General features: G+C 53.2%; 1 protein-coding gene and 1 long non-coding RNA gene across 2 annotated transcripts in view; one reads left to right on the plus strand and one right to left on the minus strand.

Moving 5' to 3' along the window:
- Positions 1-526: 526 nt before the first annotated feature.
- SLC1A7 (solute carrier family 1 member 7) overlaps positions 527-25,940 on the minus strand; it is a gene marked incomplete at its 5' end in the record, with an annotated part of 43,895 nt that continues 18,481 nt past the window's right edge. The window contains 9 exons of the mRNA XM_082688452.1: positions 527-1,655; positions 2,258-2,360; positions 2,801-2,935; positions 3,729-3,923; positions 6,029-6,262; positions 7,026-7,125; positions 10,557-10,779; positions 13,321-13,363; positions 20,908-21,123. Coding sequence (XP_082544578.1) covers positions 1,437-1,655; positions 2,258-2,360; positions 2,801-2,935; positions 3,729-3,923; positions 6,029-6,262; positions 7,026-7,125; positions 10,557-10,779; positions 13,321-13,363; positions 20,908-21,123 — 1,468 coding nt within the window. The 3' untranslated portion in view covers positions 527-1,436. The remainder of the gene's footprint in view (positions 1,656-2,257; positions 2,361-2,800; positions 2,936-3,728; positions 3,924-6,028; positions 6,263-7,025; positions 7,126-10,556; positions 10,780-13,320; positions 13,364-20,907; positions 21,124-25,940) is intronic.
- On the plus strand, positions 14,880-24,958 carry LOC309843158. The gene is made up of 3 exons (XR_014299977.1): positions 14,880-15,067; positions 18,558-18,699; positions 24,820-24,958. It is a non-coding gene; the product is annotated as an uncharacterized lncRNA (long non-coding RNA).

A 25,940-nucleotide genomic window follows, 5' to 3' on the forward strand; every position in this document is an offset into this window, starting at 1 on the left:
CAAAGCTGCATCTTCTCCCCAGAGCACATTCAGAACAGGCTGTGTGGCTGGGGCTCTTCCATGTCCCCTGTGAGCCTCCTGGAGGCCTCCTAGGGCTGAGGAGAATGAGGGATAGAGTCTGGAAATGTCTTTGGGCACGTCTCCTCCTTGAAAGCAAAGCATTCACCAAAGGGAGCCAGACTATTCGAGGAAATTTGTCTCTCTTGTGGGGACTATTCTCTGTGGTCTGTGCGCACTATGGCTGTGGAGCCAGCCCCCCCCCAGGGAAACCATACTCTGCCTCTTGCATATGACAGCTCAGACAGGTCTGGCTTCATTCCAGCCCCCAGGACAAGCTCGTTTGCTCTCTGGCTTCCCTGGGCAGGCCTGTCTGCTGCCAGGCCAGCTAGACCTGTCTATCCTTTGGCTGCAGGGACAGGTCTGACCATACACTGGCTGCCCAGTCGGGCCAGTCTGCACAGTGACAAGCTGATATTACCCCAATAAAGAAATGCTGGCCATGGTATGGTCGCTACGCCCACAAGACTTGAAAAACAAAATACCTTTATTTAGTTATCATGAATTTGCAAACACAGAAAGGAGTAGAAAATCTAACACTGCTTCATCAGAGGGCTGACCCCAGGGTCCCAGGGGCAGCTTGACCAAAGCATCCCAGGCCAACCTGCCTCCCTAGTCCTGGCTGGCCCACCTAACCCATGGGAGGCTGGCCCAGATGATTCTAAGGGTCTCTGCGGCTCTTCTGAAGACATCCCCTCTCCACATCAGCTGAGTTTTGTGAGAGACAGCTGGTGGGATGGGCTGTGGCACGTGGCAGGCAGTGGGACTTGGCCTTGGGTTGGGCCATCCTCGGGGAGAGCTGTGTGTCGAAGACATGTGTTGTGGGGCAGGGAGGGGGATGGGCCTGGGCAGGGACACAGCTGGGGCAGAACCAGACTACTCTTGTGTCTTCATAAACTGAAGGCAGTGGCAGAGTTTCTGGAGGTGGGGCAGAGACCCTTCGCCTCTGGCCCTGCAGGCCCCCATCCTCTGGGAAGGAGTGGCCAAGGCTTGAAAGACTTGAGTTAGAGTCCTGGCCCTGGCACTATTTGCTCAGAGACCTGGGGCAAGTGTTTTCAGCTCACAGAGCCTTAACCGTGTGATCTGGAAAGTGGGCCCAGGTAGCCCCTGCCTGCCGCCCTCCTAGGTCATCACAGTAGACATATCACAGCCGGGACTTGGGCCATGCTACCTCTTCATTCTCCAGGGGAGGCTCCCACTTACAGTGTTGCTCTTCTGAGCCTCCATTGTCTGAAGAGTGGAGCTAATTCTGACCTCTCGAGGGTGGGAAGAGTGTGTGAGCCTGGCTCCCATCAGGTGCTCAGAAAAGTAGGTGTGTTGAGATCCTGCCCTTGGCCCCAAGCCTGGAGGCCTCCCTGGGACCCCACAGCCCTGCAGGCTCAGACGTTGGTCTCAAGCTCACTAATCTCAATGGTGCAGTGGTCTGGACAGGTGGTAGCTGACTCCTCGTCCTGTTCCACCTGGACGGGGACATGGTGGGGACAGGTGGGGCCCAGAGTCAGCTCTGAGGCCTCAGCCACGCTCTTCACACAGCCATTCTGCTGGGTTGCCACAATCTCCTGGAGGCTCACAGGCTTGGTCTCACAGGGCAGCAGTTTCTGGGGAGGGGAAACAGGCCTCAGTAGCAGCAGGAAGAAGTGAGGTTAGACGCTAGGGTGGATGGAATGAGCAAACCATGTGACTGGTTTTCCTACAGATGTGCTGTGGGACCTTGAGAGGTCACCCAGGCCCTCTCTGGGCCCCAGTTCCACTCTGTCCTGCTTCTGAGCCTTCCTTCTGAGGGACCACACATTCCAGCAAGGGAGTCGGTGGCTCCCCTGCCTGACCCCCCATGGAGTGGGCTAGCCTGCTCCACAGAGTTACGGAAGGAGCCCTGAGAACCACAAAGCCCTGTGCCGCCCAAATGAAGCTGGTTGGTGAACAAATACCACCTCCCCACAAGGGTCCAGGCTCCCTGAGGGCAGGGCTCTCTCTTCCTTTGCTCCCCTCGGCTCCTCCTATGATCTACCACCACAGTGAGGGCTCAGCAAGCAGCTGCTAGAGGACTCAGTCACCCCCATACAGAGACCAAGGCCAGAGGGCTGGGCAGAAGGCTGCCCTGAGGCCCTGCCTCCCACCCAGCTCTGCCCTCTCAGTGGGGGTGGGGAGGGTAGGAGGGTGGGGTAGTAGGAGGGTGGGTTGGGGGAGGCTCTACTCTCACCTCAGTGCCTGTGTCCTGAGTGAAGTCCTTCCGGCAGATGTGGGCCATGATCCCTGCGGCCAGTGCATCCCCCAGCACGTTAATCATGGTGCGGAAGCGGTCCCTAGCGAGCCAAAGTGGCCAGTGAGCAGAGACTACTTTCTTTTTTTCCCTAGGGGTTGCTGGTGGAGGGCAGTGCTCACCCCAGCAGCACTGGCGGCCAGCAACCAGGCCAGAGCCCACAGCAAGGTGACTTTCTAGTCCTCTTGAACCTACCAGCCCCCTGGGGGGCTGTGCCTGAGCAGGTTGACCCACGGCTGTCTTCAATGGGCACATCACCGTGCCCATGCTTAGAAGGGCCTGGGCTGGGTCTAATGCTCAGCTCCCACCCTATGGAAGTTCCTTATCCTTTTTGAACAGGGATAGGCACATTTTCAGTTTTGAACACTGGGCCCCACAAGTTATGTAGCTGGGCTGGTGTCCATGAGCAAGGCACCCCCACTAGGCCACACCACGGCCGTTCCCTGGGCTGCCTAAGGGGTGGGGCAGGTGAACCCCACTCACAGAGCCCAGTCGACAGCGATGATGAGGGTGATGTCGTCAGTGGGCAGTCCCACAGAGGTAAGCACGATGACCATGGTGACGAGCCCAGCCTGGGGGATGCCAGCTGCCCCGATGCTGGCTGCGGTGGCCGTGATGCTGCAGAAGGGGCAGGTAGAGGAAGAGGAGGAGCAAGGGAGGCAGGCCTCGCTGCTGGGGCCCTGGCCCCAAGAAGAAAGCCAGAATGCCAGGGTCTCTGGGGACAGCCATATGGGGCAGGGGTTGTTAGGGAAGCCACAGTGGGAAGTTCTCGCGGTGGAGGGGTGGGGTGTGGCCCTGCTCAAGGTCCTCTGGCCCAATGGCCTCCATCCAGGGCCTCAGTAGAACCTCCTGAGGAGTTTGTGGAGAAGCCTGTGCCTGGAGCCACTGCCTCTGTAGGGGTCCAGGAAGCTGACCAGAGAGTCAGGTCAACCAGCACATAGCTCTCTGCCCAGCCTCCCTCTGGGGCCTGGTTCCCAGGGCCAGACTTCTGTCCTCGGGCTGACACGCAAGGCCTTCCCCACGGCCCCTGCCCCTCACCCCAGCACCCCTCCCTCAGTTCTGGCCACACTAGCAGTCCCTCATCCCATCCCTAGCCTCTGCTTGCCCTGTGCCTGCCTGCAGCCCCCTCTCTGCCCTGCATGTCCAGACTGCAGGACCTCTTCTGGGCCTCAGCTTCCCAGCCTGCTCAGAGCTCCCCCTCTGCAGGGCGCTGCTGGAGAAGGAGCCCTGAGTCACTGGCACCAGGTCACGTGTCAGCCACAGCACTGACTTGCTATGTGGCCTGGAACAAATGTCTTCCCTACTCTGCACCTTAGAGACCCCCCTCCAGATCTGGGAGCTCAAGGATCCTGAAGGCCCTTCCAATTCCCTCCTCTCCCCCCACCAGTCCGCACTGGGTATGGGTGTGTACCTGATGGTGATGATCTGGCCGAAATCCAGCTCATAGTTGTTGACCTGGGCAATGAAGATGGCAGCCACGGCCTCGTAGAGTGCGGTGCCGTCCATGTTGATGGTGGCGCCCACAGGCAGCACAAAGCGGGCAATGCGCCGGTCAATGTGGTTGTTCTCCAGCAGGCACTTGAAGGTGATGGGCAGTGTGGCTGAGCTGTGGGCAGAGGGCCCAGTGTCTGCCCACCACCCTCCTCTGGGGGCCTCTGGGCTGCCTTCCTGCCGGGGCAGGAATCTTGCCCCCAACCCAGGCAGCCTGCCCATCACTGGGGAGAAGAGGCTGAAGGAGTTTGCAGTGATCTCAAGTGGCATCCTTGGGGAGTGTGTGATCAGTGGCCCAGCCGGGCCTGCCTAGGCCTAACGCCCAAGAGAAACGGGTTGGGAAAGGAGTTACCACCAGCCGAGCACCTACTACGTGCCAGGCTTGTGCTTTACACATTCCTCCGGTCCTCTCGACTTCCTGTCAGAGATGGGCTTTGAGACTGTCTCACAAATGAAGAAACAGAAGTCCAAAGGACACAAGGGGCTGACCTGGAATCACAGCGCTGTGCCACGTTTAAATGAAGTGGCCACTTGCTGGATTTCGATTCCAGCCGCCCACTAGCCAAGTGGCTCTGGTAGCTTCCTCAACCTGTGAGTGCCTTAGTCTCCCTGTCCCACACGATACCTAGATCACAGCACTATTAGGGTGGTTCAAGGAGAAAGCGCTTCGAACAGTGTCCGGGACTTTGCAAGCATGCAGGCAGCGGAGGCCCCTGTGACTGCTGTTCTCGTGTTTGCGACTAGAGCTCCTGGTGGCTGTGCTGAGATGGAACACTCAGGTTGGTGTGGCCCCAGGCCCTTCCTCTGCCACAGGCCACTGCCTGGGGGCCCATGTCTACTTCTCAGTGTGCTGGGCCCGAGGCTATGGCTCCTGCCAAGCAGGAGATGGTCCAGGGCTCCTGACTGCAGCAGGGCTTGGCCTGTGGCCTATGGCCTGGGGGCTGGCAGCCACTTGGGACTTGGTCTTTCCTTTCTGCCTCCTGGCCCTGCCCTGCATGGAGGTTCCTGGATGAGGCTTCTGGGGCTCCTCCCTGGGGCTGTGCTCCTCCTCAGTGCTTCCTGAGGTGCTTCAGCTGCCAAGGGAGGGGTCATGTGGCTGTTGAGGAAGGAGCTCTGTGGTAGCCTTCGTTCCCATTTGACAGACTGGGAAGGTGAGACCCAGAGAAGAGAAGGCAATAAGAGCTAGAAGGAAGAGCTAGACTTTGGCTCCAGAGAGACACAGGCCCCAGCTCAGGTGACTTAGCTAGGACATTTGCTGTGGGGAAAACCACCCCTTCTTCATGGAGTATAGAGCACTTTCTCCCCCAATGTAGACAGCGGTTTTGCATGACTCCCACCCCCTGGGCTCCACTGTGGACTGGGACCCTGGAGAGTAGGTGCTATCTCATCTAGCCCAGACCAGCCTTCTTGCCCTGTGGCGGGTTATCTCCACTCATTCCCACAGCAACCCTACAAGGCAGGGGTTACCATAAGCCCCAATCTCTGAGTGAGGGAATGGATGCCGAGGGAGCTCAAGTGACTTGCCCACAGCCATACAGCCAGTGGGTGATGGAACCGTGATTCCAATCCCCACTGGCTAGTGACACTGTCCAGGTTGTGACAGGGCATCCCGCCAGGGTGTCCTCCTGGCTGTGGATGGGCCAAGTCCCTAAACAATGCAGGGCCCGACTCCAAAAGGAGCAACAGGAGACAGCAACTATAGATTCATCCCTCTTCAGCTGTCCCAACCCCAGGTGTGCGGAAGCCACACCCACCTGGACTGAATAGGTCTTAGAAACGCAGGTAGTAGCTGAGGGAAAGGCGTTAAGAGGCAATAAGGGGTTTCTGCCTCTCAGTGGGCAGGTGGGACCTCAAGCAATCCACTTAAAGAATCGGTCTCGGGGCACCTGGGTGGCTCAGTGGCTTGGGCCTCTGCCTTCTACTGAGGTCATGATCTCATAGGATTGAGCCCCGCATCAGGCTCTCTGCTCAGCGGGGAGCCTGCTTCCCCCTCTCTCTGCCTGCTTCTCTGCCTGCTTGTGATCTCTGTCTGTCAAATAAATAAATAAGATCTTAAAAAAAAAAAAGGAATCGGTCTCATTAGCATAGGTACCTCCAGGTTTGTGGAGTGGGCCGTACGGACACTTGCCATGGTTCCATGGCTATGGACATGTGATGCCTGGACAGATGAACAGAGTTCAGCCACTGCCATCCCCTACCCTGCCCATCCCTTGGGGCTACCTGGAGGAGGTGGCCAGTGCGATAAGCAGGGCCTGCAGGACGCCGCGGATGAACACAATGGGGTTCTTTCTGGTAATGAAGAAGTAAAGCAGGGGCAGGATGAAGAGGCCGTGGACCACCAGCCCACACACCACGGTGATGGCATAGAAGCCCAGCTTCTTTCTGACGGCCGTCGGGTCGTCCATCTCCAGGATCTTGCCAGCGATGAGGAACACGATGCCGAAGGGGAAGTACCTGGGGGCAGGGTGTGGACCGGCAGCCAGCTCAGAGCCAGGCAGGCAGGGGTCCCAGGCAGCCTCAGCACCGCATCGCTTCCTGGCCCAGGGCCCCCTGAGCCTCCTGGGGCTCCCGTGAGGACTGAATGAGACCGTGTACCAACATGCCCAGCAAATAGCGTCATTTGTACCCTGACCCTCAACCAGCCCAGCCCTGCACAACTTCTGGCCTCTGTGCCTTCCTGTCTAGGCCTTTGAGGAGTGCCCTGCCCTCAGCAGGCCTTCCTTCCAACCCAGCAGTGCCACAGACTTCATGCGTGACCTCCGGCAGGCCTCTGCATTTCCCCATCTGAACGGTTGGACTAGAAGATTCCTAAGTCCTGAGCTCTGAACCAAGAGCGGCAGCTGGTTCTTGCTTCCAGTGTTCCTCTTCTCTAAAAGCTGAGCTGATGAGACTCCATGTGATGGGGAAACTGGGCCAGGAGAGCAGGGCCACGATTTGCTTGGAACTTTCTTCCAATGGGCCTGACTAGGCCAGAAAGGACAGGGCCAGAGCTGGAACGAGGCCTGGTCAGGGCTGCTGGGGGTGGGGGGGGGTGGGGGGTGGAATCTGACGGAAAATGTGTTAGCTCTGGAGGCCACAGGCCAGGCCTGAGCCTCCTGGGTAGCTTACGTTAGGAAAGCAGAGGAAGGGACTGTGTGCCCCTCTGTGGGCACAAGGTAGGGCTGGAAGGGGGCGGGGTGAAGGCAGAAGAGGGCGCTCCTGCCCCCATGAGGCTTACCACACAGCCACCGCTACAATCTTCATGACAGACTCATTGAGGCACTGGCAAAAGCTGACTAGAGGGGTTCCGTTTTCACCCATACGGCCCAGCATGATGCCTGCAGGGGTAGGAACACACAAACTTATCATGGATTCCACAGATGCAGAGGTGCACCCGCACACACTGGTGGCAGAGTGGGGACAGAGCCACATGTGCATGGAGCCCACAGGCCTCGGCCAACTTCCCAGAAGCCTTTGACATACCAGTGCTTCCCTCCACCTCTCCCTTCCTTCTCCTCAGTCTCCACCACTGGACCAGGAATCTCTTGTCCTCCTCTCTTCCATAAAAAGGCTCCCTGCCAAACACCTCCCACTGGCTCCCTGAGCCCTCAGACCATCACCAAGTTCCCTGCTGCTCCAGGCCCCAATGCATCTGACCCCTGCCCACACCTCCCACCTCCACCTGGCACTATTTTTCACCTCCTCACTATGCTCTGGCATCATCGGCCTTCCTTGTGTTTCTAGAATACATCAAGCTTCTCATTGACGCAGGGCTTTTGCCGACGTAGGACCTGGTGCCTGAAACACTGGCCGCCCAGCTCTGCACACGGCCTGAAGACCCGCCAGGCCCCTCAGCACATTCCCTGTTCTGCTCTGTCTCATCTCTTTCTGATCTATTTATATCACTTATTATAACTTATAACTATTATTTTCCAGTTGTCTGTTGTTCCTTCCTGTCTCCTCCAGCAGAAAGTTAGCTCTGTGAGGGCAACAACAGAATTGCCTTTGCTGGCATATTGTAGGTGCTCAATGATAAGCACCCAATGACTGAAGGAGCAAAGGAAGGAATAATAAAGCCTTTCCTGGAGCCCCTATTATTCCCTTACCTCCAGGAGCACCATCAGGCCGCTCCTGAAACAGTGAGAAGGGACAGCTGTCCCTTCTGGTGACACAAAAAAAGCACTCTGTGGTTACCCTTGGAAAGCTTACTGGCAGTGTGCTTGGAGGGACTCACTCCTAGCTCAGCTGGGGAGAAGCAGGGCTGGGATTTGAACCCTGGCCTATATGACTCCAGAGAGCGGCTGTTTCCCTGCCCGAGAAGCCTTGAGCCCACACTGTCCACAGAAGAGCTATCAGATGGTGATGGGATGACATGCAGGCCCTGCTGCTATGGGTAGGAGAGGCTCAAGTTGGAGGTAACACAGCCTAGCCCTACCTGTCTGGCCTGTCAAAGGCTGGCTGGGCTCAGACCCAGGTCACCTGCCAGCTCTATCCCTCCCTGGCTAAATCAACCTCCACTTAAATTTCCCTGGAGGCACCTAAGGGCTCTGGCTGTCTGGGTGCTAGTGTGCACAGGACCCAGGGTGTGGCAAGAGGCCTCCTGCAATAGTTAAGGTCAATGAGGTCTTAACATCAGCCACATCCCAACACCATAAAGGAGCTGGGAGAGGAGATTGTGTGGAGGGGACCAAAGCCCCATCCGGAGCAGCTGTGCAAGTGTGCGTGCTCACACTCAGATGTGGGCACACACAGACAGATGTGCATACACACCTGGGCACACATGCACAAACACAGACTGACAGGTGGGCAGTTACACACATCCAGTTAACACTTAGTGAACTGAGTTTAAGGGTCCTGGGGTTTCTCTTGCTCTGCCAGCAGACGTCCTGTTTATATGTTCCCACCTCTAAGAGAGGTGGCTGGGGAGGAGGACTGTCCACTGGGGACTGATGACCAGATGTGCTGTGAGCACTTTCAAGCACCACCCTGTCAGACACTCAGGTCCCTGAGGCCCTGGCCTCTCTGTGTGCCTGAACTTTGAGCCAAGACGATAAGAGTTTCCTTATCCCCCATGGCCCATCCATTCATCCAGCCATCCACCCATCTCTCCAACAGATTTTCCCGCGTGCCTGCTCCCACCAGTCCGTGTGGTGGGCTGTGGGATCAATGCAGAACAAGCCAGGCCCATCTGTGCCTGCATGGAGCTCACACCAGCTTCTGGGTGACTTCAACAGAAACAGATAGATAACTGCAGTAGGGCAAACATTTAAGGAGGAACATGGGGCACCTGACCAGTCTAGGGGGTTAGGGACACGATGCTAATGTAGACCTTCATCCGCTGCAAAGATGGGAAAGTTGCAGGAGAGAGTTAGGGACAGGAACAGCCAGGTGGCAGGAAGTGGGAAAGTCTTTCGGGAGGCGGCTTCCGGAAACCGGAAACTGGAAACCGGAAACTGAAAGGCAGCATGGCGGGCGGGGGAAAGAAAGCGGGAGCGGAGGAGCTGGGGGTGGGGGAGTGGGCCAGGTCGTTCAGAGCTCTGCGGGGCTCGGGCCCCCCTTTCCGAGTGCGCTGGAGAGCCACTGGAGGCTTTTTGCAGGACTTTGCGAGCCAGTGAGGAGGACACACCGGGGCAGGAGGCTCTTGCAGAAACGAGGTGAGAAATGACGGTATCGCAGAACCACAGTGCTCGCAGAGGGCAGAGGGAAATGCGGGCTCTGAGAGAGGTTTCAGAGGTAGACCTGACAGATCTGGATGTGGGCTAAGGCAGAGGCTGAGGCAGAAAATGGTGCCCGGCTATCCAGTGTGAGCAACCGGGGGACCGTGAGAAAACCTTGTGGAGAAGTCAGGGAGGTAGGCGAGGCTCTCCCAGGCCCTTATCCCAGAATGAAGAGGGAGGTTGATGCCAATTTTAGAGTAAGACTCACAATGACCTCTGACATGGTTTAGAAGGACAAGATGAGGATTGACGAGCTAGATTGTTCTGGATGGCTTGTCCCCAAGAAGGGGAAGGGTTTTGTGTATGTGTGTTTTGGTATTGGTGGCGAGGGCACTGCTGGCAGAGGCAGGCCCATAGGTTTTGTGGGATCTGAAGCTTATACAGTTTGGGGCCCTCTCTAAGAAAAAGAATACCTTTTTTTTTTTTTTTTTTTTTTGGCCTTTGCAAGTTAAGCTTCACTTCGCTTCATGGTAATAGCCTATGGTTGGGGGTCCTGGCAGCTCCCAGAGAAGAGTAGCAAAGGGCAGGGTGTGGTCAGGGAGGCCAACTGTGGGCCCTGAGAAAGGACACATACATGTCTGAGGAGGCAGTTGGTCAGTGAGAAGCCCCTGTGGGAGATGGAAGGAAGAAATAAGGGGGCTTTAGAGAGATGGTGATGACAGAGCATTTTAGATTTTTCCTGTTCTTTATTGTAACCTCCCTTCACCCTACCCCAGGATCCCCAGACCTCAGTAAAATGGAACAGGCTGCTGGGAGGGAGTCCAAGGGATGGTCATCTTTAAGCGCAAGCTGACACCCCCGGAAGCTGACTAGCACCCAGGGACGGAGAATTCCAGGTGAGGAACCCTGACTCCAGCAGGGGGGGAGGGTTGGAGACACCTCTCAGTAATGGAATGGGGACTTGAGCCACTCCACTGGATAGGAGAGAAAAGAACCACTTGGAAGATGGGAGATTCCAGGTTATTCAATCAGTGGGTATAGGTGACAAAGGATGGATGCAGAAGGGGACTGGCTCCAGGCCACTGCCGGGGGTGGGGGAGGGCAGCACATACCCATGGTGGCAGAGAAGATGACGATGCCCAGCACATTCATGCCATCGATGGTGTCAGGCTCTGACTTGTAAACAACCTCAGGTGGTGGGGTCAGGTCCAGGGCGAAGTTTTGAACATGAGAGCCATTCTCTTCCTGGATCCCGTAGATGAGGATCTGCCGAGAAGGGGCTTCCTCGGATGCCATCTTGGGGGATTTGACAACGGGGGTGGTCTTGGTGCGGTACTAGTGGACAACACCCCAACCAGGAAGGAGTCAGGGCCAAATACTGTTCTTAATATCATCATCAACAACAATAATAACGTCTTGGAGGCACCTTTGTATGCGGTCAAGAACTATTTGATTGACAATAACCCTGTGAGGTAGCCAAGAGTATTACCAAGATTTTACCAAAAAGAAAATTGAGATTCCTTCAGCCATGGACATACTCCCCAGCCATGTGTCTCCCCAAGCCTTCTTCCATCTTCTTTCTTCTCTGCAACATTGCACCCATCTGGGCTCCCCTCTACCCATGTCCTCTTCTACCCAGATAATTTTCCATTCACTCATCTATCCCTCCCAAGCATCCATTTTCCCTCCATCTAACTGCCAGCCAGCCCTCCCTGCCACTGATGGAAACTTGGACCTTCTCTTTGAAAAGCTCAGGTTGCCCCAAGCCTTCTTAAAGAGAAGAAGATCCATCTGGGAGGAACTGAACCTCCAAGCGTCTTCCTTTCCTCCTCTGCCCAGGCATTCCTGGCTCTTTCCCCCTCACTCCTTGGGCACTAGGAGCCCAAACAGGGAGTCTTCTATCCTCCTAACACCATGGTGTCAATGAGGTAGGCCTTCTGGGGGGTGGGATGGGGGAACCACTCAGGAAATACATGGGCCCTCAACTTTCTGTGCTTCAGTGTCTTCATCTCTAAAATGGGGGTCACAGTCGTACCTAGCTTGTTAGATTAAATGAGACAACATACGTGAAGTGTTTAGAACAGCGCCTGGCGTGTGGGATCCCTTATGTGGCCATTGCCACTGTTACGCCACCACCACTATCGTCATCATCATTCCAACATTGAACATGCTGTGGTGGATGCCAGGGAAGCAAAGATGAACTGGACATGAATTCTGCACTGAGAGCTTTGGAAAGGGAGTGAGCTACTTTGCCTTTTCACAGCTTCACAAAGAAGGGGATATCTTGAAGGATGGGTAGGACTTTGCCAAAAGAGAAAGGGCATTCCAGGTAGGCATGAGGTCGTGCAACATTCAGTGTTTTTTTCTGACACTTTCAATAATTCACCATCACCACTGGGATAAAATCAGAACTACCTCGTCTAGCATTCAGGGCCGGTTACTCTCTGGCTCATTTCATAGATAAGGCCCAGGAGATTGGGAAAGATACAGTGATTAGCTCAAGATTTCACAGCTTCTTATTTTGGAGCCTTTTCTCCAACCCTCAGCCTCTTCCTTTGTGTCCTTGCTCCCAATGCAGGGCCCAGCACAGGCAAGGATTGTCAACCAACAAGCCGACATTTTATGAGGGGTAAAGAATTAGAAAGTATGAGAAGGGCAGACAAATATTGGCACACAAGGGTATTTACCATCATTTTTTCCAAAAAGGAAACACTTGGAATACAGCCTTAAAGCCCACCGAAAGGAGGAATGGCCCCACCATGGGCTTTTACATCCCCACAAATACAGTATTTTAAGAAACACTTAATAACCAGGGCAAATGCTCATGCTATAATGAGCGTGGGGAAAAAGCAAGATACACACCATCTGTGCACCATTATCCTGATTTTGTTTTTTCAAAACATATTTAAGCAGAGAGAAAAGACTAGAAGTGTCCCACCTAGTACCGACTGTTGCTTGGTCCTAGAACAAAAAATGATTTTTATTTTCTACTTTGTACTTGGATTATTTTCCTAATATTTTACACTGAGCATGATTAGTATTCTTGCTCCTGGGAAAAAGGGTTATTTTGTTTTATTTTATTTTATTTTATTTTTTAAAGATTTTTATTTATTTATTTCAGAGAGAGAACATTAGCAAGGGGAGAGGAAGAGGGTTAGGACCCTGGGATCAGGACCTGAGCCAAAGGCAGCGGCTTAACAGACTCAGCTAGTCAGTTGCCCCCAAAAAGTGTTATTTTAAAAAGAAAGAGAAAGCAGGCTTAGATGCCAGATTGGCCTGGTTTTCCTGATCAGCACCGTTATTTACTAGCAGTAAAACCTTGAGCAGTTCTGGGGCACCTGGGTGGCTCAGTGGTTTAAGGCCTCTGCCTTCGGCTCAGGTCATGGTCCCAGGGTCCTGGGATTGAGCCCTGAGTCAGGCTCTCTGCTAGGTGGGGAGCCTGCTCCCCCCGCCCCCCGCCGCCTGCCTCTCTGCCTACTTGTGATCTCTGTCAAATAAATAAATAAAATCCTTAAAAAAAATAAAATAAAACCTTGAGCTTAATCCTTCTGATCCTCCAGCCTCAGTTTCCTCATTGGGGACAGGGGACTGGCGCACGGAGTGCAGGCTTACTGTGAGGACCCAGTGATTCAGGGTGTGTGAGCAGGGGGTGAACCTAGAGCATGGGGGGCTCCCCCAACCCTGTCAGTTCTCTTCCCGAGAAGCTGGAACCATGGGTAGGGGTTGGCCAGGGGAGACTGTAAGGATTTCGGTCTCCGCACCTCCCCTGCTCTCCAGCCCAGGAGTCAGGGAGACTTGCTGGGTAAACCTGACACCCCCCAGCCTGGCCCAGGCTGGCCATGGCTGCCCCGCTCCCTTGCCCTGGGACCCACTCACCTGTTTGAATGTGGCTTCCACCAGGTTGGCTGGGAACATGTTCCTGGGAAGAGAGTCAGTTACTGAAGAATTCCAGAGGCCAGGACAGGAAGGTCCATGGGGTCATCTGAACACCTCCCTTGGCAGGCAAGGCCTTCCATGACCTAGCCCACCTCCCTCTGACCTTTCCTCTTCCTACCACCAATCACGCATAACCCCCATCCTTCCCAATCCCCAGTACTCAAAACTCCAACACCAATTGCATATGGTTCCCTAGAAACACTGCATACTTCTCCAGCAGCCAGGCCTTGGTCTGCACTGTTCCTTCTGCCTACAGTGTCCTTCCTGCTTCTCTGGCTAGCTCCTACTCCAGCCAGTCAGAGGCCCTGCCTTCTCTGATTGCTGGCCGACTCTGTAGGCCTTTCCTTGGGGGTCACCCACACTCCAGAGTGCTGCAGTGTGGCCCTGGCTTACCAGTCTGCACCCTCCCCCAGCCTGGCCTCCCAGAAAAGTCAGTGGTTCCTATCTTATCTGTGGTGCCCAACACAGGACCTGCCACATAAATGAGATCAGAATTCCTATTAACATTATTTTCATAAAGCTAAAGGAAGAGAGGTCTTGTCCTACCAGATATCAATGTACAGTATAAAGATAGAATTTATGGTGTAATATTGACACAGCTGTCAACAGAAAAATTAGGAGAATAGAACCTAGTACATCTAAGTGCCTCATTTAAAAAAAAAAAAAGTGTATTTATTTGTTTTAGAAATTGCTACACCCAACATGGAGGTATATAGCCATGACCCTGAGATCAAGAGTCCCACGCAATCCCGACTAGCCAGCCAGGTGCCCCTGAGAACTTTGTTTTTTGATAAAAGTAATTTCACAGATCAGTGAGGAAAGGAAGGATTTGTCATAGAGTACTGTGTAGGTGAACCAACTATTTAAATTTTTAAAAAAGTTAGATCCCTATTTATGCTTTGCATCAAAATAAATTCCAGATAGGTTAAAAAAAATAAATAATTTAAAAAATGAAGCCATAAAAAGCTAGAAGAAAATATAGGTTAGTATTTTTTCAGATCTCAGAATATGAAAGGACCATCTAAGATTAAAAAAAAAACAATTAAAAAATATCAAATAGAAATTAAGAATGTTCTGAGTGCAGCAAGGTATCCTGGGTTGAATTGGGGGGGGGAGGGGCAGAAAAAAAGACAGTGGAAAGACCAGTGAGATCCAAACAGGGTCTGTAATTCAGTTAATAGTGTTATACTAATTTAGTTTCTTAGTTTCCACATCTGTGCCATCGTTATGTATGCTGCTAACATCAGGGAAAGCTGGGTGAAAGGTATGTGGGAACTCTCTCTTCTGTGTTTGCAACTTTTCGGTATACTTAACAATTATGCCAGAATAAAAAGCTAAATTGAGAAGTTCTCTAAAACACATTCAAATACAAATAAAATTATAAAGCAAATGACAAACTAGGGAAACTGTGTGACAAAGTATTATCATCCTAAATCTAGAAAGAGTTTTTATAAATATTGTCTTTGTCTCCTTGTTCACTGTCTCTTCTCTCCAGAACACCAGCTTCCTGGAAGGCTGAGAGCTCGGTTTTGTTCCCTGCTGGGTCCCAGCGACTGGAAGACTGGCTGGCACGTAACAGGCCCTCGGCATATATTTGCTGCATAAATAATGGGACCACAGGAACACTAGGACCACAAGAGAAAAATGATGGGAAGTCATGGCCAGGCAATTCACCTCACAAAAGACCGTAAGTAGCCCAAAAATGCTTTTCTAAAATGTTCACCTTCATCGATAAATTAGACATTTTCACCTCTCAAACTGGTAAAGGATTTTTTGATGACAGTACTCAATACTGAGCAGGTTTGGTGACATGTCCAGCCCCCCAGCCCCGGCTTCTGTAAGGAAATTTGCAAGTCCCCTTGCATCTTTGTCTTTATAATCCACTTCCAGGAATCTTTCCTAAATCAGAGGTGTTCACAAAGATTTTTGTTTGTGTGCTTGCATTTTCTCAAACAGGCCATGTGGGCCTGCTCGTGGCAAATCTCTTGGCTTTCAAGACTCTGCTCATCCATGCCTGGAATTATATACGAGAGTATGGGTGTGCATGTCTTCTTAACCTTACACCCCAGCAGTCGCTGATGGAAAGCAGAAACTATATTTTTTTTCTTCACTGTTGCTAAAATATAGGTTCAATGTGAGCATATGGCAGGAGGAAGGGAGCTTAGAAAGAGCTAGCAAGACAGAAAGAGTGGGTCCTGGCTTTTCCCACTAATTTTAGCTTTGTCACGAGAGAGAAGCAGCAGGCTTCCGAGGAGACTGGGGATTCCAGGGACTGGGATCTCAGAAGCTCAAATAACACACCCCCCCCCCCCCACCAGTGCCTGCAGTTTTAAGCAGATTCCTGCCACCAGGATAATATCTGCCTACAAGGGCTTTTGACATTAATCAGACCCAAAGCCCCAAAGCCAGGGTTAGCGTTGGGGGCTCACCAGACACACAGCTGCCAGAATGTACTGATCCACTGGGCTTGGGCCCTCGTGACCAGAGGAAAGGATACTCAGGCAGTTCCCATGGCTCAGAGTTTGAAAATCTCTCTTGGGCACAACCTCTGAGATACAAAGGACTTACAAGGTGGTTTACTAATGAAACTTCGCAGGAAGGCTGCTTTAGCCTGAGCAAAGACTTGGAGCGTTCAAGTTGTCAGAGACCAAATGGAGCTTATACCTAAAATGTACATTTCTTTACAATCCCCTTGAAAGTTAGATTTATTTATTTATTTAAAAAGATTTTATTTATTTGTTTGTCAAGAGAGCGTGCACTGGCAGGCAGAGGCAGAGGGAGAAGCAGGCTCCCTGCCAAGCAGAGCCTGATGTAAGACTCCCATCCCAGGATCCTGGGATCATGACCTGAACGGAAGGCAGCCGTTTAACTCGCTGAGCCACCTAGGTGTCCCGAAAATTAGAATAATTTAAAACGTGTGTTGTAGCCAGTACAACTGGTTGCCTACACAGTCTCCATTCTCTCCTTCCTTACCAATAGGAGACCCAGCATGTTATGGGACCAGTGGGGCTCTGCCGTCAAACCCTATTTCCCAGCCTCTCTTGCCAAAGGGGTGGCACAGGAGATGAAGTGGGAGTCATGGGTGGTGCTTTCAGAAAACTCTTGAAAAGGTGCCTGCTCAGCCAGGACCCTTTGATCCTTTTCTTCAACTGTCTTCTTTCTGCTTGGAACATGGGTGTAATAGCTAGAGCTTCTGCAACCTTCTTGGAACATGAGACACACTGATGATAAAAGCCAAGTAGTAAACATGGTGGGGGAGCATGGGATCCTCCTGCCCACAAACTGCCCATCTCTGGACTGCTGATTTGGGAGACAATGAAAGCCTTTACCACAGTTCAGCCTCTGCTGTTCTGGCTTTCTCTTAACTAGCTGCCAATAGCAATCCCTAACTAATACACATGGCTCATACTCACAATTGATGAACTCATATCCTTTAGGCTTTAATGAAGAATTATACTTTTGATTATTAAACAGGAAAATGTACAACATTTTCTTTTGATGATGAGTGCCCATGGGAAGTCTTCTTATTTGCCCCATGAGGCCTGTGTTCCCCATGGCATCAATGTGGACGGAACGTGCTTGGGAGACATTAGCAGCCATGCCCATCAAGTACACACACCCTCTGGCCTGGGCCTTCCCACATGCACTTGGGGCAGAGCCACAGCCTGCCAGCCCCTCTCCTTACCTACTCAAAGTCCCAAGACTGTGATGTTCCAAACTTGCCCCTAATCCATATGTCCCCAACCCCCAAGCATGGCCCCTGAGGGCTGTATGCCATCCCTTAACAGGGTAACTGGGAGCTGTAAATAGAGCCAAGTGATTACTTTATCTCTCTGGTGTTTTAATAGGATTGGAAAGAAAGAAGGGGGCCCGCTCTGATTAGCAGCCTCTCATGTGGGTGGTTTTCTGTGAGGCTGCACTGTGAGCAGACGTCAGTTTCCTGGAGCCTTGGGAAATGAATTCATGTCTCAGGGAGTAGTCTGGGGACATGGCCTGTTGTGTTCCTTTGGAATCTTCTTTGAGAGAGGGCTGCATATCTTCCTGGCCCTGAGGTACGCCGCTGGCCTTACTCCACTGCTCATTGAGCCCCTGCATCTCTCTGACTTATCACGGGTTACAGCTGCCTGCACTTTCCCGTTCCCTGCTTTGGCCGTCCCTGTTCTCCCTCAGTTACTGACACTCACTGTCCGCCTGCTCTGGGCCACAGTGAGTGTGAGGGGGGCCCTGGGACCTTGGGTCCTGGTGTTCTCGTTTTCCGCACAGCTTCTTGGAAGGTCAGAGCATCTAGGCAGAGTTCCCGTGAGTGTCTGTCCTAAGACAGAGGACAGCCTGGTTTAGAACTTGAGTTTGCCCCCTCTCTGGACAGTGTCTTTGTCCAGAGCAGATGCCTTATAAGGGGGAGAAAGTGAATGGACCAGAGGTGACTGCACCCCAAATAGGGCATCCTCCTGCCTCCAGTCATATCCTGACCACTTTGCTCTACCCCAGTCCATCCTTCCCTATTCACCAGCTTCCAGTTTCTAACAGAACAGCCAACCCCTTAGCCTGGGTTCAAGATCCTCGAGGTTGGGTTCTGCACTGTCCTCCCAACCTCATCTCCCAGAACCCACCTCCAGAAGTTTCTGCTCACTGGTGTGTAGGCCTTTGTGTTTCAGAACCACAGAGGTAGAAGGGATCTTGAAAACCACTGGGGAAACCAAGGCCTGGAAGGGCCACATTGAGCCTTACTGACAGAGTTGTGACAAGACTTCCTATCCCCAAGGTTCTGGTTCCCCGTCCCAGGAACCATGTGACCTCTCTCTGCAGCCCCACTCTCTGAGAAACAGCGACCGTGATGTCTAACCACTCAGCTCTGCAAAACAACTTGCCTTGGGGTTGAGAGCAACTGGGGAAAAGTCTAAAACCAGAAGGATCAATTTTCACCACGTGAAAAGCAACCAGGAGCAGGAGCCACTCCTGGAACATTTGACTCTGACACGTGTGTCTGATCCGGAGCCCTCAGCCCCCTGCAGGGAGGCCATGGTGACGAGGGCGGGGACTCCCGAGCACCAGCTCCTTCCACCATGAAGAAAGGCTGTTTCAAATCATTGAATCCAAGAAAGAATGAATCATAGCCACCAACTCTTAGAAATAATGGATCTCAGAAAGGAAGCTTCTCAAAATTCCTCTTCCCTCAGCCTCTAGGATACCTGCTGTCCCGGTGCCCCTCCTGGCCCTCTGCTGCTCCTGTCAGCTCTACACAAACCTCCACCATGGCCCTGGGGCTGAGGCTCAGCGTGGGCCTCGGAGCCACACAGTCTGGATCTTCTCCCTGAGCAGGTGAGTCTCCTGTCCCGGCTCTGACCCAGCCCCATCGGTGACCCTATGTCGCACACCTGCCTTCAGCAAACACTGAGCACCTCCTCTGAACTGTTCTCAGCTCCAGGATGCAGCAGGGAACAGATTTGCAAAGATCTAGCCCTCATGGAACGTATGTTACTCCAGTGGGGGAGACACAAGAAGAAATAAAAAACACACACAGACAAGATAATGACAGGTAGTAAAGAGGAGTGTGAGGAGAGAGGGTGACGGAGGTTAGGTGGTCCCTCTGAAGAGGTGACACAGAGCAGGGGTGGAGTGAGGGGAGGAGCCATGCACCCCGGCAAGAAGGTCAACCCAGGCAGAGGCTGTGATGAGGATGGGATCACATGGGCATTTGGGGAAGGGCAGGAGGCCAGCGGGGCTGGAGGGAGGGGAGAGACAGTTGGAGCAGAGGTCACAGGTGGTGGGGGTATGGTAGAGGCATCACGAAGGAAGGGCCTGTAGGCCATAGTGAGCACTGCGCGGTGTGCTGACGTGAGGCGTCCTGAGCATGATCCCTTTGGCCGCTGTGCTGAGACCAGACCCGAATGAAGCAGAAAGCAGGGTGCTGCGGTTGGACCCTCTAGTGAGAGGTGAGAGTGGTTGGGGAGAGGGTGAGCCTGGCACAGGGGGACAGAAGGGACAAGGTCTGGGGTAGTATTTAGAAGGTAGAGCTGACAGAATTTGCCAACAAACTGGATGCAGGATGTGAGAGAATGAGAGAAGGTAGCCCAAGCTGGGCAGCCTCCTCCTCTGTCTCCAGCTCAGACTCTCCCAAAGACTCAGATGCACCAGCCAGCCAGCCAGCCACCAGTGGACACCTTCCCCAGCATGTCCCCACCTGCCCCAGCGTTGTCATGTGACTTAGTGATCTCACAGCTGGGTGTTCACGCCATCGGGATCAGCACTGCTGCCTCCTCCAACTCTCCTCCAACCTTCTGTCCTGCCTGGCTCCGGCTGGTTTTAGCTTCTGACAGCCTTCAGTCTACCCTTTCCCTGTGCCCAGGGCTGGCACCGTGTCCCTCTCCCTGCCTGTCCTCCTCCCCTCCCCCTGCCCCCCTTTCACCCCCACTCTGCTGTGGAGTGAGCCTTTTGAATGGGATCATGCCGCTTCTGTTTCAAGCCAATTTCCTATGGCCTCAGTTTTCAGCCAATGAGTCACATTGTCCTTCATGATAGGACCCCTTCGCTTCCCCAGCAGTGACTGTCTACTCCCCTTTGCCCCAGTGCTCCAGTCACTCTGAGTGGGTGAGGATTTCTCCCCATGCTTTCCTCAGGACCTTTGCATACCTTTGCCTCCACGAAGAATGGGCTCCTGCCTCCCTGGCCCGTGCCACTCATCCCTCCCTCTGCCTCCCCTGAGCCTGCTCTTTGCACTTTCCCACAGACCATGCCTCCCTCATTGAGACTCCCAACCTAGACAGTTGTTGCTCTCTATTCATGAACCTTTCTCTCCTCTGGGACTACGGCCAGGCTTAGTGCCTGGCACAGGGCAGGCATTGGCAAGAGTGAATGAGTGATGTAGAGGAGAGGCATGGCCAGCATGGAGTCTTGGAAAAAGGGGTTCAGACTTGGAGGCATTGCTGGGTCTACAGAACTTTCCTGGAAGGAGGGCTCAGGTCCTGGACGCTGGTTAGCCATGTCCATGGGGCTGAGGCAGGGGCACCACCAGGCAAAAATCACTCCCTTGAAATCAGACCCAGGATGAATCCTGGCTCCATGACTTGCCCGCTGGATGACCCTGGAAGAGTCACATCATCTCTTTGAGCATCACTCCCTCATCTGCAAGAGGGGGACCAGCAAGGAAAAGATGGTGGGGTAGCGATGTATGGCCTTCCCCAGTGGAGGCTGGGTGCACACGGGCAAGCAGTCAGTCAGGGAACACCTGCTGATGCCGGCCCAGGGCCAGGCTGCATGCTGGGGTGTGGCTCCCAGGGGGCCGACCCCTGTCCTGCCCTCGAGGTGCTCCCAGTCTGATGGAGGCAGGCAGTGCAGTGTGAATCCAGTGGACAGCATGGGGGCTGAGGGGACAGAGACACTGTGGCCACAAGAAATCAAGAGCAGACCCCAAGCACCCCCTCCCTGTGACCTATGGGGCCTCCGGCAGACACGCAGGGCCAGGCCTCTGGAGTTGTGGCCCCAGCCCAGGCCTGGCGTTCCCTAGTAGGGCGTCTGTGTGAGCCTTACCGGATGAGGTCCAGCAGTGCGTCAGCAGAGCTCATGATGGCCTTCCCACTCTGCTCTGTCATCTCCTTCTGGGCTGCGCCACCCGGGTGAATGATGGAGACCATGATGATGCCCACAATGACAGCCACGAAGGTGGTCCACAGGTAGTACGCCACAGTGAGGACGCCCAGGCGGCTGGAGGTCTTGGGATCCAGGGATGCAAGGCCAGACATCAAGCTGGGAGAGCGACATGGGTTAGGGTCTGGGGGTGGGGGGCATGGGCACTCAGGTGGACCCACTCCCACCCCCCTGGCTCTGCCCAGCACCCTCACAGAGCTGGAGTGACCGTGTGGGCCTCCTTCCCCCCCCGCAGCAATTCAGTCCTATGGCCCCTCCAGCCTGGTTTCCTGCTCTGTCCTCTGGGCCATGTCCAGGGACAACAGCCATACTCATGCACACCTCCAGGCCTTTGCCACTGCTGTTTCCTTCGGCGTCATTCCCAGGTGCCTCCACTCTGCCTGAGTGCTACTCACTAGGTAAGACCAAGCGCAGTGTCACCTCTCTGGTGACATTGTGGACTGCCTGCCTGTCCCTGGGGTTAGGACCCCATTCTGGGGCTTCTGCAGCCCCTGGCCTCTGTCAGGACCCTGTCTATCACTGTCTACCTGTCTCTCTCATGAGACTGAGGACAGGAGAGGGGCAGGTGTGACTTTTCTTGTGTGTCCCCAATGCGTGTGCAGCATGAGCTTTCAGGGCCACCACTGCACAGGGGGTTACTGCAGGCTTACTGAATGAACTAGTGATGGCAGCGAGTTAGAGCCCTGGGCTCGGTCCCGTCCTGATTCTGCCTGGGGGATATCTTTGGGCATCAGGATCCCATCTCTGAAACAGGGCCGCGGGTTTCTTGGCGAGGCGCCACCCTGTGGCCATCTTGGGCTACCGCCTGGGTCCAGATTGGGTCCCCTTGCCACTGTCTTGGGAGCTTGTGTTGAGAGGGCTTATGGGTCTCCCCCACTCCCAGCTCCTCCCCACCCCTGCCTGCCTTGCCCTGAGCTCTGGGCCTTCAGCGAGGGTCAGCCCCGGAGCTGCTGTCCTCCCGGCTGTTGGCAGGGTGGGGTTGAGAGATTAGTTAAGGAGTTGCCTGTGCTTTGCTTTGCTGCCAAAAGGATTTTCCCCCAAAGCCCTTTCATTCTTCCAGATAAAGGAAGTATTTGTCTGCTTTTAATCATGTAAACAAGAGTGGATAATCCCTCCCCATCCTGCTCCTCTTGTCATTAGACTACAGGCGGGGCAGCACCCCCCATCCAGCCCAGAGCATAGCAAACTTCTACCCCACCTTGGGCTGTAGCTGCTGCCTGAGTGCCATGCTCTTCCTCGCTCTGTCAAGACACAGTTCAAGGATCCCCTCCAGGAAGCCTTCCCTGACCACTGGCTGGGGACAAGACTCCTTCTTTGAGCTTCCACAGGCCCAGGGCAGTCCTCTGCCCACCGCACTGAGTTGCCTGCTGTTTGAGACCTGGCTGGAGTCTGTTCATTCCTGGGTCTGCAGAGGTGGGCATGGGTCCCAGTCACGTGCAGCTTGGTAGCCATTTGCTGAACGAAGGAGTGAGTGAGTGAATGAATGAATGAATGGATGTATGTTTACAATCTCCTTTCATCCCTTGTCTGCCAGTAGGCCATATGTTAGTGATGGGCTTAGGGTGGGTCTCAGGCATAAATCCTGAAGGGCTCATAATGGGATTGTGTAGGCAAGGGAAATGGGGGGCTGCCCTGTGATTATGATCCACCAGAGAGATTATCCCCAGCTTGGGGCCAGCACACAAGCCCCAGGCCAAACAACCCCCTGACTACAACAAATCCCCCACAGCCAAGTCCAACTGCTCACAGGGAAGTGGGGTTCCTGAGAGGATGACCTGCCTGAGGTCGCGTGGAACACTAGTGGCCAGCTGAATCAGAACGCAGGCCCCTAACTCCAGTCCTCTTTCCTTGATGTATTTATTCATGTCTTTAATGCATACTCACTCCATGCCATGCCCTGAGTCCACAGAAGGAAATCAGAAAACCTGGACCCAAGAAAACAGGAGCCAGGGTGGCTGCATTGGTACCATAGGCAAGAGGACAAGGATGTGCTATCTGTATTAGAGGAGGAAGGGATCACTTCTAGCTAGGAGAGTCAGGAAGGATGTCCTAGAGGAGGGGGCATTTTAGTGGTTCTTGGGAGGATGAGGAGGATTTGGAGATGGGGCAGATATCCCAGGCAGTGAGACAGCAGCAGCCAACAGGGAGGCTGGCAAGTGTGGGCACAGTGTGGTCAGAGCTCAGGTCAAATCAGAAACAGGGTTATGGGGGATATAGACTGTGCTCAGGAGGGGGGTGTGGCCTTGAGTGCCAGGCCAAGGGGGACAGAGGGAAAGGTGGGGTCCAGTATGATTCATCCAGGAGAATTTGCTGGCTGTCTGAAAAGGGAGAACTTAAATCTGAGAACATCTACGTGTACTGGGAGAGACCCTAAAGTGATATTTATGAGAGCAAACACCTGGGGCCGGCCTAAGAAGGCCAATGCAGAATTAGATCGGGACTCGGGCCCTAGGTGGCTCAATGGGTTGGACTTCTGCCTTCGGCTCGGATCATGGTCTTGGGGTCCTGGAATTGAGCCCCGCATCGGGTTCTCTGTTCAGCAGGGAGCCTGCTTCCCCCTCTCTCTCTGCCTGCCTCTGCCTACTTGTGATCTCTGTCTGTCAAATAAAAATTAAAAGAAAAGAATTAGATCGGGACTCAGGCCCCTAATTTATCAATGCAGAATTAGATTAAAAGTTACAGCATAGGGGTGCCTGGGTGGCTCAGTGGGTTAAAGCTTCTGCCTTCAGCTCAGGTCATGATCTCAAGGTCCTGGGATGGAGCCCCAAATCAGGCTCTCTGCTCAGCAGGGAGCCTGCTTCCTCCTCTCTCTCTGCCTGCCTCTCAGCCTACTTGTGATCTCTGCCTGTCAAATAAATAAATAAAATATTAAAAAAAAATAAGTAACAGCATACCCACGCAGTGGCGTTCTAAGCAGCCGTTAGGAGCGACGGTGTCATTGGAAAGATGTTCTTATTGAAGGTTAGATGGAAAAAAGTAAGGTGTGAGCTAGTCTGTAGCCCTGTGGGGAGGCCCAGAGCCTCCTCTGACAGAGGCCCCTCTCCAGGATTGGGATCCAGATGCCCTGCACAGACATGCTTGGGGGATTGTGCACGAGAGGCGTGTCCATGACCATCAGATCACAGAAAGGGGCAAAGGGCTCCTCAGAAGGCCACTCTGAAGAAGACGAGGTCTGACACAAAGGTGGTTCCAACTCAGGGACCCACCAGGATGCGGGAAGGGAGGGAGTATAGATTCTACATACAGCAAGAGAGGCCCCAACCCAGGGGCTCTGGAAAGGAGAGGGCTGATGGATAACATGGGAAGAATTCCATCCTCTGGCCTCCAAGGAGTTCCCCTCTGAAACCTCCAAACTGGAAGGGTTTTCCTGCTGACTGGAGAGGGGAGGCAGGAGCTCGCGGGGAGGGAGCTGCTGGTGAAAGCTGACAGAGCCTCCAGGTTGGTGACCATGGGAGTTGGCAGAGGCGAAGGAGACCGGGATCTCAGGAGGAGGAAAGCCTGGACCCCGCATGCACGTGGGCTACTCCAGGGACTCATGTTAACAAGAAAGCAAGTTCAGGGTCCTGCCTCTGACCAGAGTGGGCTCCTCTGAGGTCTCAGGCTTTCCAGCCAAGCTGTTGAAGTGACCTTTCTGAGAACCTATAATCTGTGGTAGGGTTGTGAGGACTCGCATGGATATGCACAGAAAAAAGCCTACTAGCAAGAGAGATTTTACAGTAGCTTTCTTTGGGAGGTGGAATTTTGGTTGATTTTCATTCTGTTGTATTGTTTGTCTATGTTCTCTATTATTTCTAGAATAAGCTTGTGTTACTGGTGTGATGGAAAACACAATCCCTGGAGTACCAGGCAGCCACAGAAACCATAATTTATCTGGACCTTAAATGTCCCCAAACACCTGAACATACACCTCATTCAATCCTTAAAAAACATTCTAAGTTGGTGCTGCCCTATGGAATTACAAGGTAGGTTACAATTGTAAAATTTTAAATTTTCTAGTAGTCACATTTTAAGTAAAAAAAAAAAGTAAAGTTCATTTTTTTTTGTGAAATTCATTTTAATAATACTTTATTTAACCCAGTCTATCCAAAATACTATCATTTCAGTACATAATCAATGTAAAAATGTTTACACTGCTTCAGGTGTTAAAGTTTTAAATTAATTTCTTAAAAAAGTTAAACTCTTCAGTTGCACATTTCAAGGGTTCAGTAGCCCATTTATGACTAGTGACTATCATATTGGACTATGCAGTTGGAGTTACAGAGAAGGAAAATAGAGCTCAGGGAGGGGGAGATAATTGGCCAAGCCACCCTGCTGGGAAGCTGTGGAGTCAAGACTGGAACATGGGTTTCTGATTCAGAACCCTGCGGGGCTTCCCTTGCTCCTAGTGCCTCTTCACTGTACCAAGCTGGTTTAACTCCTGTGGAAGGAAAGTGTCTTCCAGTTTTGGCTGACCATGATTGGAATGTAAGGGAGCTCATGTCATGCCTCTACAGTTCAACTCTCAGAGTTGATGACTTGTCCTGTGATGGATTTGTGGTGGTGAGCGCTCCTGTCTTTGGAGGTATCCAGGTGGAGCCTGGATGACCAGTCACCTGCTCAGATTCTCGATCAAGGCTTCTAGACTGAGGGGGAGATTCTTTGAGGATCACCCTTCTAGCACATAATTTACAGTGAGGGGAGGAAAGGTAACCTTGCCTCACCTACTCCCAGTCTGGTTAGGCGCTCCTTGGAACCTCCATGGTCCTTCAGGGCCCTGGGGAAGAGCCTTAGGGAGCTGAGAGGTCTGGGACTCCCCCCGGAGCCATATGGCTGCCACCCAGAGCCAAGGGATTGTGGATGAAGAGATTGCAGTGACTGGGGAGCCCAGCCCGTTTCAATCTGGGAACTGCTCCACTTGCAGGGGTTGGGGGAAGGGA

The sequence above is a fragment of the Mustela nivalis genome (genome assembly GCF_964662115.1).
Source record: "Mustela nivalis genome assembly, chromosome: 10".
Lineage (NCBI taxonomy): Eukaryota > Metazoa > Chordata > Mammalia > Carnivora > Mustelidae > Mustela > Mustela nivalis.